Source organism: Gadus chalcogrammus, chromosome 16, assembly GCF_026213295.1.
Source record: "Gadus chalcogrammus isolate NIFS_2021 chromosome 16, NIFS_Gcha_1.0, whole genome shotgun sequence".
NCBI lineage: Eukaryota > Metazoa > Chordata > Actinopteri > Gadiformes > Gadidae > Gadus > Gadus chalcogrammus.
Window position 1 is genome coordinate 11,635,592 of NC_079427.1, and position 17,500 is coordinate 11,653,091.

The window sequence follows — 17,500 nt, forward strand, 5'->3', positions numbered from 1 at the left end:
ACACACACACACACACACACACACACACACACAAAGTGTCTAAAACAGTAATGTAGACCCAAACACACACACACACACACACACACACACACACACACACACACACACACACACACACACACACACACACACACACACACACACACACACACACACACACACACACACACACACACACATCGTCTTAAACAGCAATGTAGACTCACACACACACTCACACGCACACACACACACACACACACACACACACACACACACACACACACACACACACACACAAACACACACACACACACACACACACACACACACACACACACACACACACACACACACACACACACACACACACACACACACACACACACAAATACTCTCACACACACGCACACAAATACACACACACACACACACACAGTCTGAAACAGTAATGTAGACTCTCTCTCACACAATCTAAAACAGTAATGAAGTCCAACACACACACACACACACACACACACACACACACACACACACACACACACACACACACACACACACACACACACACACACACACACACAAATACTCTCTCACACACACGCACACAAATACACACACACACACACACCGTCATAAACAGTAATGAAGACTCACACACACACACAATCTAAAACAGTAATGAAGTCCAACACACACACACAAGCACACACACAAGCACACACACACACACACACACACACACACACACACACACACACACACACACACACACACACACACACACACACACACACACACACACACACACACACACACACAAGCCATCTTAAACAGCAATGTAGACCCCCATACACACACAGTCTGAAAAAATAATGACGCACACACACTCACACACACACACACAGTAACACACATATACTTTCTAACACAATCGAAAGTAGAAAACATACACACAGACAAACCTATACTGTCAGAAACAGTAAAAAGAATAAAACACACACCCACACACACAGATACACTGAGGGCCCTGAGAAAGGTAGTTAAAGCGCAAACCCATCGTTCTCGTTGAACAGTCTAAAAGAGAAGCGGCTCTCAGGGGACAACAATGCTCTGTCAGCACCCTCGCCTTTGAGCAACACCATTGATTACGTGGTATTTATCCCATTGAGGGCCAGGGGTCGGGGGGGTCACCGTGGTGCCTTAAGACCCAATCCCAGGCCCCCATTGTCCGCTGGACGGTGAGAACGCAGGGGGCAACGGCCAGGCAACTTTAGGGGCCATTCTCCCACACAGAGAGGAGCCGATACTGGGAAGACCGGCGCGACAGCCGCACACAAATACCTTCCCTTTCGTTTGAAGAGTTAACTGCGTCCACTGGACCGGTTAGTGATCATCTTCTAAAATGTCCCCAGCCTTTAAACCATTCCTGATTCCTCACTGGGGGGTTGGGGAGATCGGAAATACATTAACATTTACATTTAGGGCATTAAGCGGAGGCTTTTATGCAAAGTGACTTAGAATAAGTACATTTGTCATAGGAAAGTGAAACCATATATTGCTTTCGGTAGAGTAAGGATGCTCATAGTATCAAGTGGCAAGTACTAACAATCACTAGGTTAACCCATTCCCCGTATACAACAGTGATCGCTAGGATAAAATGCAACACAACTAAGTACTATATCTAAAAACAACATACAATAAGTGCGTACATTAAGTGCCAGGACGTACAACATACAATAAGTAGAAGGGCTGGGACCTGGTGGCTGTGCAGAGTCTCGGTGAACTAAACTAAATAAAATGGACGACAAACAATGCTGCGATTCGACGGTTCACCGCCGGGGAAAATAAAAAAAATAAAGAAATGCATAAAATTAATGACAAACAATGCTGTGATTCAACGTTTCACCGTCGAATCGCAGCATTGTTTGTCATTCATTTTATGCATTTCTTTATTTCTTTTTTTTTTTCCTTTCCCTACCGCTTGATGTTACCGAAGTGCATAAATTGTGAACCGCTTGTCGGAGGTTGTCGCCCAGGTTGTCGATGTGTGCGATCAAACATCGTAGCGTCGCGACGGAAACATTTGTCGTCGTGTTTTCCCTTCACGTTCCGTCTTTTTTGACAAGAGGGGAACAGTGAGTGAGTGTTTGCCAGCGTGCCACAAAGCAGACAAGGTTAAAGGATTTTATTTTAGGCAAGGGGAGGAAAATGTATTAAAATAAAACCAAGCTATGCTGCATCAAAACCTGTATTGGGATAAGTTCTTGTTGGAAAAGCTCACTGCTCAGTGAGGGCTATTGAAGTCATATAAAAAAGTATACAGGGGTGGAAAGTGAACACTTCTTTTGTTTCCAACACTTATTACTTTATGAGGACTAGAGCTCAGACTCCAGACTGAGCTCAGAGCAGAAATAACTCCCTCTGCTGGTTGGAGAAATGATTATGATTGGCCTTATTGAGACTTCAAATCGATCAAAGCTTTATATTACGACGGTGGAGTCAGAGTGGACCCCTTAACTACCCCATCATCTTTAATTTGATTAGGCGTTTTAGATTTGCTCCAGCACTTCCTTCAGAGTGTGTCAATCTGCTGGTTAAAGCGCTCTGTGACGGACTGTGGAAAATTCAATCAACGTGCTGAAGGACTGAAAGGCCGCCACCATTTCGATTGTTGATCGAGGCATATGTGTGTGTGTGGGAGTAAAAAGAAAAGGTATTGGAGTTGGGGGGGGGGGGGGGGGTGAGGTGGGGGGTGGGAGGTCAGGGGAGCACTGGAGAAGAACCATCTTTTGTCTCCCCCCCCCCCCCACACACACTAGAAAATATTGTGATGTGTGTGTGAGAAAGCCGTGCGGTCATTAGACAGCAGTGTGAAGGGTGGGATTGTAGGAGTTGCACCAAAAGCCTATGACTAATGGGGCCGGTCAATGAGAGCCTGAACTCTATTGTGTGTGTCTTTTGTGTTACCGGCCACGGGCTAAAGCCTCCCAACAGGTGCAGCACTGGCCATTGGATAGCCGCTCAGCATTGTTGTCAGCGCAGGGCAGCGTCTTTCATCCTGCTCTCCCTGTTTCTATCAATGATTACACATGATCTTCCATGTGCCCATGTTTCTCTCTCTCTCCCTTCTCCAGAGGAATAAATGTCTGTGTTAGGAAAAGAGAAAATCAATCAATGTTCCCCCCGAGAAAATCAGCACCTACAGTTTAAGACGCCAGGGCCCTTTTTTCTCCACCGGGATCCGAGACCTGTGTCTTCTTTGTCTGTTTTCTACTTATTTATTTAAGGTTTCAGCTGTAGAATGGCAAGAGAGATATAGAGGAGGACTCTCACTCCAGGCACACCAGCCACAGCCCAGCAGCTTTGCAATTATCCGATGTGAATTTACTTTCCCCGCTTTCTTTTGTTTCTCCTTGTTTTTCTCTTATCTGCTCCCCCCCCCCCCCCCCCCAACCCTGCTTTGAATGCGCCTGTATGTTAACTTGATTGAACCTAAAGAGTGTCTGTGCCTCTTCCTGCTCTGTATGAGTGTGCTGTATCCCTTTCCCTGCACTAATTCCAATTTAATTGCCAGTTGCCTCAAGGCTCTTCAATAACAGTAACAAATGATTTGATTTAGTGGACCTCATCAGACTGCATTTTAAATGCGACACAGCAACCCCACTTGAATTCCAATGAAGTGCTGGTACAGCCCTCTGTTTACTAATGATCCTCCGCTGGAGATGTCTGATTGAATCGGAGTCTGGAGCAATGGGACCTGCTCGCATTGTAAATGATCCACAACCCGGGCAGACAGAGAAATAAGCACCCTATAATCTCACATTAAAGCCCCTGCTCTCCCAGACATGCACATTATTAGCGATGCGATTGATTAAAGCGTCGTTGGCTCCGTGGCGCAGGTATGGATCGGCGTGGCGATGGCGAGGGGAGCGGCCGGCATATGGCGAAGGAGACGGCGGAGACGACAGGTGCCAGACGAGGCTGTAGATCAAGTGTTTACTGTATGACAGCCAATGAATCTCCGTCTCCTAGCCGACCTAATGCAGCCTCTCTCTGCCCCCCCCCCCCCCCGATCTGTATTCCGCGCCACACTCGGTGCAACAGGAAAGCAGCCCCAAAGTGATGCCAGGTCACACACAGGATTAAACTGGATTGTGTTTTTTTCTCTCTCTCTCTCTCTCTCTCTCTCTCCTCTTCTTCTCTTCTCTTTTTTTGCGCGGCAGTCCTGCCTTTAATGGCTTGATATCACTACTTAACATTCTGCACGGAGCGCAGAGTGTAGGCATCATTTAAGGTGGAGCCTCGATCCGCTGCTCTTTGAGCAGGGAGAGAAAGAGGACATCACAGGCTGCAGCTGACTCCTGATGCGGCGCGACAGAGAATAATTACACATCTGACGAACCCCCCCCCACCCACCCCCAACAAAAAGAAGCCATTGATTTGGCGGGCCGCGCCACGCGACGCGTTTCAGGCAAATCATGAGGAAAAACAATGACTTTCAGCTTTTTCAAAATAAGAGCGCTTCATAAAGGTGTGGGGGGAGGCCTTGAGTTGAAGGGTTGATGCGGTGGGGAGGGGGGGGGGGGAGAAAGTTAGTTTAGGTAGAAGCACTCGTTCTCCCCCCCCCCCCCCCCCTTCTCTCTCTCTCTCTCTCTCTCTCTCTCTCTCTCTCTCTCTCTCGCTCTCTCTCTCTCTCGCGCGCGCGCACGCGCGCTTTATGTCTCTCTCTCTGTGTATGAAAGAAGCCTCTCTTCCTCTGAGGACTCTCTGAGAAAGTTGAAGTGACCCAGTTTCCCTCCACTTAGGGCTCTGTGTCTGTGTACGGTACTGAAATAACCGCGCGCCTGTGTCTGCCGCGTCCTCCAGGGACCGACATGGCGGTGTTCTGTCTGCTGTGCGCCAAACGCTTCCAGACCCAGAAGGCCCTGCAGCAGCACATGGAGGTCCACGCGGGCATGCACAGCTACATCTGCAGCCACTGCGAGCGCTCCTTCCCCAGCCACACCACCCTGAAGCGCCACCTTCGCTCCCACGCGGGTAAGACATCCGCCGCCGGACCCCCCCCCCCCCCGCCGACGCCGTTGTTACAGCACCTTATCGCCGCTGTCCGTTATCGTCACCGCCATTATCGCCGTCACCACCGTCATCGTCACCGTCACCACCATTGTCGGAGACGGAGGTTCATTAACACCAACACTACCTCCTCCACCACCACCATTATCATCCCACCACCATCACCATTATCACCAACACCACCATTATCACGCACATATTAATCACCACCATCAACACTACCACCACCATCACCACCATCACTAACATCATCACCACCACCTGCACCACCACCACCACCATCACTACAACAAACATTATTACCACCACCACTGCCACCTCCACCATCAACTCCACCAGCACCGGCAGCTCCAGCATCACCTCCACTACCATCATCGACCATCATCATCAGTCCCATTGCCTTCCCCTTCCACACAGGGCACAATACAAACCATCAATAAACCAGAATGAAACAACACAAAGCAGTCAAATCATCGCTCGCCAACTCACACGGCCTCCAAGTCACCGGCCCTTTCTGAATGCACATTCTCCCCAGCACCACCTTCCCTTTCTGCCCTCTCGAGTCGCCCCTTTGATGACTGCACAGTAGCGTTATGGCCGCTGCATATTTGTGGGCAATTTTTATCCTGTTTATATTGCAGGTTCTTAGACAGCCTTTGGGCTTTTCTGCAATTCACGGCTGTCAGATTTACTGCGGTTCAGCCCAAATGATAGAGGAGGCCCAAATAAATATTGAAGGAAAGGCAAATGAAAATGACTCGTCTGTACTCTCCCTCTCTCTCTCTCTCTCTCTCTCTCTCTCTCTCTCTCTCTCTCTCTCTCTCTCTCTCTCTCTTCTCTCTCCCCCACCTCTCTCTCTCTCTCTCTCCCCCCCCCTCTCTTTCCCCCCCTCTCTCCCTCTCTCTCCCTCACTCTCTGTCGAGGGTGAGTCTTCTCGCCGCGGGTGTTGCGAGAGATATTTACTTAAAAAGATGTCCCCCTTTTTTCTTCCTTTCTTCCTTTCTTCCTCTCTCTCACTCTCTCTCTCTGCCTCTGACTCCCTCTGTCTCTCGTTCACCTTAAATAACACTCCCCAATTGTCAAGTCGGCTTGATGTCTAGACAGGGAAATACATAATTGATGTGAAGAGACAGAAGTGACGGCAGCTCTCCATCCACGGGCTGCGTATCTTGTTTGTGTGCCGTTCCTTGCGTGGAAGTAACATTTGGTAAATGTCATCGGCTCCTCCGCCACGATGCTGTTGGTGTTGGTGGGGGGGGGGGGGGGGGGGGAGAGGGAGAGGAGAAGAGGTTATGGGAAGAATGGGGGCCCCCGTAATGAGGACGAGCACGGCGGCGTATCGTCGGACTGGGCTGTTGCTGTGGACACTGGAGATAATGAGCCACATAGGTCAATGGAGATGAGTCAAAGAGGAGGACTGGGCGAGAGAGGGAGAGAGAGACTGAGAGAGAGGGAGAGAGAGAGAGAGAGAGAGAGAGAGAGAGAGAGAGAGAGAGAGAGAGAGAGAGAGAGAGAGAGAGAGAGAGAGAGAGAGATGGAGAAATAGATTGACAGAGAGATGGATAAACTACAGTGAGAGAGAGACAGATTAACTACAGTGAGAGAGAGAGATGAATTAACTACAGTGAGAGAGAGAGAGAGAGATGGAATATCTACAGTGAGCGAGAGAGAAATAGATGAATGAGAGAGAGAGAGAGAGATAGAGAGAGAGAGCGAGAGAGAGAGAGAGCGAGAGAGTTAGAGAGAGAGAAAGAGAGGGAGAAAGGGAGAGAGAGAGGAATGGAGAAGAGAGGAGGAATCAGCAGAGCAGAAGTGCACATGCCTGGAAGGATTCTTTCTTTTCTTCTTTTTCTTATCAGCCAACGGACCGCCAGGGGGTGTGTCTGTGTCACAAAATAATCAACGCCCCCCTCAAACCCAACCCTTCCCCCTTCCTCATCCCCCCCCCCACCAGCCCTCTACCACAACAAACCCTGTGGCTGTTTGACCTGTGTGGATCTCCTCGCGTCCTCCTCTTCCCGTTCACGTTCTAGCCACGATGACGTTTCCAGATGACGATGAAAAATTATAGGAGGTACTGACCTGTTTGTGTGTGTGTGTGTGTGTGTGTGTGTGTGTGTGTGTGTGTGTGTGTGTGTGTGTGTGTGTGTGTGTGTGTGTGCGTGTGTGTGTGTTGCGTTCCAGCCGGAGACCACCCGTTCGAGTGTGAGTTTTGCGGGAGCTGCTTCCGGGACGACGGAACGCTGCGGGGCCACAAGCGCATCCACACGGGGGAGAAGCCCTACGAGTGCAACAGCTGCGGGAAACGCTTCAGCCTGAAGCACCAGCTGGAGACACACTACCGCGTGCACACAGGTCAGAGGTCACATGGGCTCCCGACGTATCATGAGTCGTATCGCGTCGTCCAGTAGAGGCCGCATTCCGAAGGCGACTTACAATAAGGAGCGCATCCCGAACGCGCGCACCGATTCAAAGGTGTTTCTTACGAATAAATGCGTGTTCCGATTGAATGCGTGTTCCGAATGCCTGCTGTTAGGAGTATTCTGATTTATTGTGCGTGCCCAATGCTTGTTGCTGGGAGTATGGCGATTGTGTTCGACGCATTCTCTTGAATTCATAGTCTGAATTTGTATGGAGAATGCAGATGCATGTTCCGACCAGAATGCGTGCTCCGTATTCCTGTTCCGAATTCATGAGCGGTATTCCTGTTCCAAATTCCTGTTACGAATTCTTGTTCCGAATATTTTTTTCCGAATTCATGATCGGAATTCATGTTCGTAATGCATGTTCGGAATTCCGGTTCAGAATTTATGTTCTGCACGGCGATTGCGTACGCAAGCGGGGGCCTACTGATGCAGGATTCCCATTGGCTAGAGGGCGTCTGCTGTGCTGCTGCTAACATTGGCTGACGTGGTCCTGCCTATTTGCTCCCGGTTCTCGGATCTCTTTCAGGCGAGAAGCCGTTCGAGTGCAAGCTGTGTCACCAGCGTTCCCGGGACTACTCGGCCATGATCAAGCACCTGCGCACGCACAACGGCGCTTCGCCCTACCAATGCACCATCTGCCAGGACTTCTGCCCCAGCCTGGCCGGCATGCAGAAGCACATGAAGGGGCACAAGCCGGAGGATGTGCCCCCCGACTGGAGGATAGAAAAGACTTACCTTTATATCTGCTATGTCTGAGCGGGACTCAGACCTCACCTAGCACACTCACTCAGTCCCACACATGCAGGTGTGTCTCACTCTCTCTCTCACACTCTCTATCTCTTTATCTCTCTCACTCTTCCTCTCCCACCCCCTGTCTCTCTCTCTCAATTGTTCTCTATCTCTCCCCCTCTCTCTCCCTATCACTCTCTTTCTCCTGAACTCTCTCTTTCTGTCTCTCTCTCAGTCGTTCTCCATCTCGCTCTTTCTCTATTGCCCTCTGTCTCTTGATCTCCCTCTCTATCTCTCTATCGCTCTCGCTCTCTCTCTATCGCCCTCTATCTTTTGATCTCTCTCTTGCCCTTTTTTTCTTTCTCGAGCACTCTCTCTCTTTATCCCTCCATCATCTCCTATCTTGTTTTTTATCCTTCCATCAACTCCTGTCTTATTTTTTATCTCTGTGTCTTTGCCTCTCGCTTTCTTCCTCTCTTCTCTATCTCACACATGCGGCAACAATGTATGGGTATAAAAAAAACAAGAACACACATATATATATATATGTGTATATATATATATATATATATATATATATATATATATATGTATATATATTTGCACACACTTGAGTGTGCACCCACAAGCCGCCCGCACACACATACACATACGCACACACACACACAGACACACACAAATATAAATACCGGCAGGCACACACACATGCACATAGCGTTCGTGTGTGCGCAGTGTGTTTGTACATGAGATCCTCTATGGCTGGACTCCACACCATGCCGGTCAGTGGTTGACCCATATGTAAAGTAGCAGCTATTTTGGGCGACTGCTGGGCTATCAGACAAGTGGAGGCACTCTCTGTTGGCAAAGGGCAGATGCTGCAAATAATTCCTTGATGGGTTCCTCTAATTTCCTGTGACTTTGTCGGACGTTTTTTCTGCTGTTTCCGTGTTATTTTCAGAGTTGTTTATCTGTGCATGTGTTACTTGAACGGCTGCCATTGTCTTTGACCTCGCGTTGCGTTGGATCTGTTTAATTGCCTTTGTGTCGTTTTGTTTCCTGTCCCTTATTTGCGGTGGCTGTTTTTTCTGTATGGAGATGGGTCACGTTTATCTCTTTTGTTATTTCTTTTTTTTGAGTCGCGACTTAATGAGTTCTGCTATTTATATATATTTTCGAGTTTTGCTACCAAATATGTTGCAGATTTTCATTGACTGCATCTCAGTTGTGGAGCACATTTAAACCACCACACTTTTTACCTTTAGTTTAGGTGATCGCTGGAAGTTTGACGATTTATTTTTATTTTTGTAAATGTTCTGACCCGAAACCCACATACATTTAAACAGTTGGCATAGTTTAAAATAAATCAATAGTCTTCGTCCTTTTTAGGTGTTACTTTACTTCCTTTCCTTTTTTTACTTAGTTCATAGTCGTCTATTAAAACACACTTACAGAACCCAGGAAATTAATTGAAAGAAAAACACTTTTTCTACAAAATATTAAAAAGAGAAATCGAAGTTATCGAAGTTATCGAAGTTATCGAATCCCTATACACAGGTTTTTGTCCGTTACAGTGTAGCCGTAGTAAACTGTCCTGGTATTCCATTATGTGAGCCTAAAACAGGCCTTATAGATTGAAATATGTTGTATTTTTGTATTGCAGTAATTTGCTCTCTGTTTACATTTGGTATGATTTGAGAAACATCTAAATATGTGTGTTTTATAAGTCTCTAATTCAAATTATGACCCTCCCCGGTGCCTCTTTTTCTATAAGTAGAGCGTCTTTGTGCTTGAGTACATGGCTCTGTGCTATTTGGTCGATGTTTCGGGGTGTTTGTTAAATGTTATGGAATTCAAAATAGACTGCCATGTCAAGCCACTTTTGTCTGAACACTTTGCAAATGGAGGAGGCATAAAAAAATTATAACTGTGATAAATGACTCAACCTCTGATGCAAGTCTCTGGCAATTATGACGTAAACGTATATAGGCTCTCGTCTTGAAATGTTCCCTTCTCGGAGTGAGATGTAACGATGTGTAAAAGAACGTGTACAGCAGAACCTAGCGACCGTTGGCATGGGAAGATGCCCTCTTTAACGGAGAAAGCCAACGTCTCATGCAGTGCCATGAGATTCACCTGTTCTTCACTGTATCTATGCTACATGGACATGCACTATCAATGGATATTCTCCATGGACCAAAAGAAAATGGAGCACTTTCTTTTTCTTTTTTTAAAAAGTTTTTTCTTTTTTTTTTTGATCTTTCTCAATGTTGTGATATTGCGGATGTCCCTTTTTATTTGGCGTGTTCTAGGATGACGTGAATTGTGCGTTGTTTAGAGTTTTTTGTCGGTGTCTGTCTACCTCAGGACCAGATCACAGTTCGACCTGGCATCCAATCAGGGTTGTTCTTCTTGCCATGTGTGCAGTAAACCCCTCCTTCATTACAGCTTTGTTACACTGTGTGTGTGCGTGTGTGTGGAAGTGTTTTCTCTGTGTGTGGTTTTTTCAGGCACAACTCTGTATGCGTCAGTGTTCCGTGGCATGGTGAAAAAAAAGAATAAAACCAATTTTCTCTCTTTTATGCACTCCGTCCCTCTCTCGCCTGTTTCTCGTGGGCCAAACGTCTCCCATGACTCATCTAAAAAATCCCTCATTAAAAAAAAAGTCGAATCACACAGAAAAAACTGCCACTTTTTCAAGCAGCATTTAATATAACACTTAAATGACTTTCTCTAGGGTTAAAATAAGTGAAAAGAAAAAAGAAAAGCGGTCATTATTTTTGTTTGGACCACTTGCCAGATTACAGTGTTCCGACCGCGGGGGCTTGGCCACGTGAAGTTGTTTACCACGGCTCCTCTGCACTAGTCTGGACGCCATCCAGAGACACAGCTGCTGTCAATTCAAAAAAAGCTTTATTGGCACTAGATACAAACATTTACATTGCCAAGTCGGTTGAACAATAAAGTCACAATATAAGCTACGCTAAATCCTAAATATATATCCATATCAGATATTATACTATTGAATACTCAATAGGCCTATATAAAAAGTAAAATGTGGGATCTTATAAAATTCCTGCATCTCCTATAAACAGATAAATTAAAGATGCAATCTAAATACACAGTATTTACAATATGGAGGACTTGTGCTTGTGAGTCTAGTGGGATGAGTCGGTTTATGGGGGTTTGAGGTCCTTCTCTCATCACAACAGGTGAGGAATCTGGCTGCTGTGATCGCTGTCAATCACACCAGATGAGAAGGGAACTCAGCCACAGTTTTTGGCCCGCCTCCACTTACCCCCGCAGCAGCCAATGATTGGTGTGGGAGGCTACGGTTGACGAGGGCCCCGTCAACAGTGCTGCTGATCGACTCCGCAACAATCTGGAAGCTGATCGCTGTCTTTAAATGATTCAAGTTGCTTAAATTTGCTTCTCGGGGTCTGTTGCTTTGCATTTCCACCGGCCACACGGAAGAATGTATATTTGGGGGTCGGTGTTCCTGTTGTGTCATGGAGTTGTGTCTCAATCTGTTTTTGTCGTCCGCCAAGACAAACCCATCTACAGAACTTCTCACTCGAAAGTCTTTTTTAGGAAAGAGTTTATATATGGAACTGTGCTGATATACTGCCAATTCCTCAAGTCTTTGATGTTTGATGAAAGTATAATTATTGTGCTAGAAATCCCATGAATTATTTAAACCTAAGAAGTCGTGCTATTTAACTCCTTGCTGGTTTGATGAGAAACACATTTGTCCTCCTCACAAAAAAGTACCACAGAAGCCAATCGCATGAAGGAGAATGCAGATATGCAGATATTACAGTCTTGCAGTGTTTCCATGCACCAATAAGGAACATTAGGCCTACTGGAAATGATGTAACCTTTGTTTATTGATGTTTCCAGATGGGCACCTCGACATGCTACAACTGGCCCTGACCTAATCACATTGGATTCTGCTATCCCTCCTCCAGTTTCGTTGCCATGCTAACTACTGCAAGTGCTCACCTGAATTTTCAAAATAAAAGTGTGAGGATTTTCATTATCGACGCCATTACTCTTAATTCCAACTCCCTATTTCTAAATCATTGATTAAAGCCTAACTTGCTATTATCAAAGCATTTTAAAGGAGATTAAAAACAACTCCAAGGTCGTTTATTTTGTTTTTCCGTCACCTGAATTTTAAAAATAAAAGTGTTCCGATTTTCATTATCCATGTCTTTACATACATCCAACTCCTATTTCCAAATCATTAGTTTAAGCCCACTTGCTATAATCAAAGCATTTTAAAGGAGAAAAAAAAAAGCCCTCCACGGCGGTTTTGTTTTTGTTTTTCCGTTCGGATCATTCCGTGCATTAATTGGTATCCTAATCTCCTCTCCGACACTCCCCAGCCAACTGGTATGCAGGTCCCCACTCCGGAGTATAACAGATTGAGTAGAGGCCATTGCTAATGCAATCTCCTCTGTTTAATTAGAATGAGCATGGCGGGCGGCTAAAGCAAACCACATTAGCTGCCATCTGGTGGGGGGGAACAGCCCTGCCCTTGCTCCTCGCCATCATTAGGCTCTACAAGACAACACACAAACACATACATGGCAGCTATTTATTCACCCTGTCTCACTCGATGCAGACACAGCGCCACGCCGTTTACCCACACCGTGCATCGGGGCATATAGCCGTGTGCAGGTATTGAGTCAACCTCAGTAACAGGTTTGTGGTTCCTATTTATTAAGTAGGCTACAACACTACGATTTAAGCAACGCTTTCATCTACCAATGCTAGCACTAAAAATATGTATAGTTTAATAGTTATTGTATGCATTACTCGAGTGAGTTTTGTTGCATTTTTTCTTTGGGCTTAGCCTACTGTTTATGTATGTGCAGAGGGTAGTCCTTGGATCAATGTTCCCAAAGCGTGGGTTGAATATTAGATTCGTCCGGCAGGGGGCGGTGTTGTACGGCCGCTGCAGCTCCAAACCAGCTGGCTCGATCGCTTACTGGCGTCCTGCACGACCATATGCAGACTGACGCCCTCGGGGAACAGACAATTTAGGTGTAGGGCCAGTCTGGTGATCGGTATGCATATATGCATGTATGAATGTATGTATGTTTATATGTAAGTATGTATGGATGTAGCTATAATGTGCAGATACGTCATGCACATTTTATTTTATTGCACGTCATAAACATGAATTAAAACGCAGGAGCCCTGCGAGTCGATAGGAGTAAACAGGTTCACAGCGGTGTAGCCTATTCTTCAACATAGGTAAAGGACAGAACGCTAATGGTGGATGTAGCCGTCGACAGAGTAGCGGTTAATCTCCGCCCTCCCGCCATCCTTTTGAATTATCATGCCGAACACGTGTTCGTGTCATGACGTGCGTAGCAAGCCACGATTCACGAACAGAACCGCGTTCAGAAGAGCTGTCCCATCTGCCTCGGATTGGACCACAGTCCAATCATAATGGCATGTTTCCCACAGCGGGTGCAAATCCCATCCGGATTGGCTGACGGCGTTTGGCTCCAGCATTCCCAGCATTCCCTCAGAAGTAGGAGCTACTTCCCCCGTTTCTCCGTCGTCGCATGTGGGGATTGAACCTGGGATGAGAGAGCTCGTCTGGTGTTGGAGGTGTTGATCTTAAAGGGAACAGAGAGCCAGAGAGGGGAGCAGAGCTGATCCCAATCCCCCCCAACACAAAGAGATGAGCTCCGAGGGGAGGAAGGGGGAGAAAGAGGGAGAGAATATAGTCTTAAAGTAAAACCTGGGTTTATTTAACTAAACGTACTGAATAAGATAGCTTTTATCATAATGAAAACCTCCATTAAACTATCCCTTTACTCAGTTCAAATATATTGTGAGTTAGACATTATATTGGAGAGAAGGCTATTAAAAGTATTGATCCAAACGATAATGATTTTGTTTAATTGGCCTCGTATAGAGATAATAATATAATATTATTATATTGTAGTCTAATCTGACAATCAACGTTGATTCGAAGTGTAATTAAATGATACCTCAATATCATATTGTGAACTATAAGGTATAATTTAATATTTGGGATACCAATAGATAATAGGCCTACTATGATATATAGGGTGTCCGTATAGGCTAATATTTGGTCAACTGGATTACATTTACATTAGGGCATTTAGCAGACGCTTATTTTATCCAAAGCAATTTACAATAAGTAAATGTGTCAGATGAAATGCTAAGGGGAAGGATTACTAGGTCTCAATTTGAACTAAATGGAAAATATCGATTTCATAAGGTATAAATCAATGTAGGCCTACAACAATAGCGATCGGTGTCCTGTCCTCATCTCAACATCACTCCCAAACCTACCATCTCTAACTTTTAGTTCACATTCTTCTCCAAAAGGGGGCGACATCGAGCCGCGGTGGAACCGCCAAACGCAAACCGACCCCCGCTGGCTCCCTCTCTCATCATGCCTTTTCTATTACCCAACGCAGATGAAGGGAATATTTCACAAAGCAAACATTATCAAACATTATTACCCTCACAACGCTTTATCCGGAATTGTACCACGGAGATGATTCTCTCTGTCATGTGCAATTCATTCCACTCGTCCCGTTCTCATTAGGTCCTGTTTGATTCTGAGGTAATTCTTTATGACAGCCGCGAGATGAGCCAAATAGATCCGGAGCCTCGACACGGCCTCAGCCGTCAGATGAGGTGGAATGTTGGTTCTGGCCGAGACCACCACCGCCACCCCCCCTCCCCCGTAATCCCCCCGCCCAGACCCAGGACCCCCCTAGGACCCTGCTCAGATATTAAAGACACCTTAGGCCATCCGGGAGCTGTACTAAGCCCAGGCCTGGCTCACCTTGGAATGTTTTTTTAAAACTTCTAGTGAGTTCTTTAGGGGCAGAGAGATGGAGAGGCTAGGGTGTTTTGATTTCCTGCGTAAGATGCCTAACACTACCTGCTCGTATATTAGTTTCACCTGTTTGCAAAAAGGTGCTTTCGATAAAATCGTCTGCGAAATGACATGGTAAATAATAGTAAATGTAATAATTGTCTTTGTGTCTCATGTGTCTTGTATATTTATCAATGTTTTCAGCTAATTGTTTTACGATAAGATAACTTTATTGCTCCTGTGTGATCAGACACAGGCATTTAGAACGACTAAACTAAACTAAACAGTCACACTTTCACCTTTTTCCTCTGACTCACTAGAGACGGGGGATTTGAGAATGTGACACCTTTCAACACGCAGAGCGAACAGTGTGTTCATTTATTTCATTTGAGTGAACGTCCAGAGGGAGAGGGAGACAGAGGGAGAGAAAGAGCGAAGGGGAGACGAAAGGATACCTCTCCTTTCTAAATGACTCGGATTGACATGATATATACGAGTTTTCAACAAACCGTAATTATGACCTTACGAATTGTCTGGTTCTCGGATTGGGCGAGAAAAAAAATCAAAGGTGAAAGGTGTCTCTGTCTCTCTCTCTCCCCCCCCCCCCCAAAAAAATCTTTTGGCACAGGTGAGGGGCGTTACCAAGCAACGACACACCGTCCTCCTAATCAATGGAGAGGCTTACAGGTATCTCTCTCTCTCTCTCTGGAGATGCTCCACTCCCCCCCCCCTCCCCTCCTACCCCCTCCACACACACACACACACACACACACACACACATACACACCTACATAACCTGTTTCAGCTTGGCTCTGAATGCCTCATGACCCCCCCACCCCCCACACAACCGCCCAGCCCCCCCTCCCGTACCTTGGACAAACAACAGCCCCATTCTGTGGCCACCAGTGCTGACCTCATTGTCTCATTGTGAAGCGAAAAGCCCGAGTTGCATTCTGCGGTTCAAACGGCCGTTGGAGCTCAGGCGGGCAGGGCAGGCGTAGCAGACGCGTACCTCCAAAGCACAGCGGGGGGGGGGCCTGCAGATGATCACCAGCGCCACAGAGACCACCGATCCACCTGCACCTACTACTGCAAAGGGACAACATGGTAGGACCCCACGCACACGCTGTCGCTCTCCGTCTCTGTTTCTGTTGCTGTCTCACTCAGTCTCTCTCTCTCTGTCCCTGTCGCTGTCTCTTGCTCTGTGTGTGTGTCTCTCTCTCTCTCTCTGTCTGTCTCTCTCTCTGTGTGTCTCTCTCTCTCTGTAACTGTCTCTGTCGCTCTCTCGGTGTCTCTCTGTCTCTCTCTGTGTCTCTCCGTGTCTCTCTCTCTGTGTCTCTCTCTGTGTGTCTCTCTCTCTCTGTAACTGTCTCTGTCGCTCTCTCTGTGTCTCTCTCTCTCTGTCTCTCTTTCTTTCTCTCTCTCGGATGTTGGTTAATGTATTCATCGCACTCTAACTAGGCCCTCCACTTGGCTCTGAATGTGATTCACACCTCCATGCCATCAGCATCGCGCGGAGAGACGTTCTGTGTGTACGCTTGTACACCAGACATGTTGGCTTCATTAGAGGCAACCGCCGTGACTAACCTGTGTTCATGTTTTATTAAGATTTATTCACTATTTTCCTTGAAGCCGGTTTAATATGCGGTGTAGTGGTGTAGCTCACGTCAAATGCTTAGGCCTAGCATTGGGTTATTCCTCCTGCTGTGACTGAATCCACTTTGCGATGGATTATGTGTCTGCGGGAGGTTGGAGTCAGACAGCAGCTTTTCCTGTGTTGAAAGCATAATTGTATGATAGCATCAATAAGAAGGCTAAGGCTAAATCTCCACATTTTCCGCCGACAGATGCATATCTGTAGAACTAATAGGATTAATTATCTTCAATACTTAAAGAATATCCTAATATTCTTCCAAACTTAATAAATGGAATGGGATTAATTTCCTGCAGTGCTCAGTGTTGGGATTATATTTAAAAAACATTGAGTGATAAGCTCTTCAGTTCCATTGTAGAGAAATCTGCCACAATGAGCCAATCATCTCGTTTCAAGTGACTCCACTTCTCATCTCTCATCTTCTGGAGATGAAACAAAGATGAAAAAAAGTTCCCAAACAACTTCACACACAGACGCAGACGCAGACACACACACACACACACACACACACACACACACACACACACACACACACACACACACACACACACACACACACACACACACACTCCACACACACACTCAAGTCCCTTCCAACTTCATCTGGGCCCCGGCACTATTGCTAATAGCCTGGTTCACAAAGCTCTTAATTAAATCTCACGTACACGCACACACACACACACACACACACACACACACACACACACACACACACACACACACACACACACACACACACACACACATCTGCGCCATCAGAGAGGC

The 17,500-nt window shown here is 46.4% G+C and overlaps 2 protein-coding genes across 2 annotated transcripts in view; both read left to right on the forward strand.

Moving 5' to 3' along the window:
• zbtb16b (zinc finger and BTB domain containing 16b) overlaps positions 1 to 8,734 on the forward strand; it is a 25,484-nt gene extending 16,750 nt beyond the window's left edge. The window contains exons 6-8 of the mRNA XM_056612088.1: positions 4,849 to 5,019; positions 7,240 to 7,410; positions 8,008 to 8,734. Coding sequence (XP_056468063.1) covers positions 4,849 to 5,019; positions 7,240 to 7,410; positions 8,008 to 8,237 — 572 coding nt within the window. The 3' untranslated portion in view covers positions 8,238 to 8,734. The remainder of the gene's footprint in view (positions 1 to 4,848; positions 5,020 to 7,239; positions 7,411 to 8,007) is intronic.
• Positions 8,735 to 16,807: 8,073 nt separating this feature from the next.
• The window catches only part of tmprss5 (transmembrane serine protease 5), a 10,196-nt gene continuing 9,503 nt past the window's right edge, over positions 16,808 to 17,500 (forward strand). Inside the window, exon 1 of the mRNA XM_056610789.1 lies at positions 16,808 to 16,829. Within this exon, the coding sequence (XP_056466764.1) occupies positions 16,808 to 16,829 (22 nt within the window). The remainder of the gene's footprint in view (positions 16,830 to 17,500) is intronic.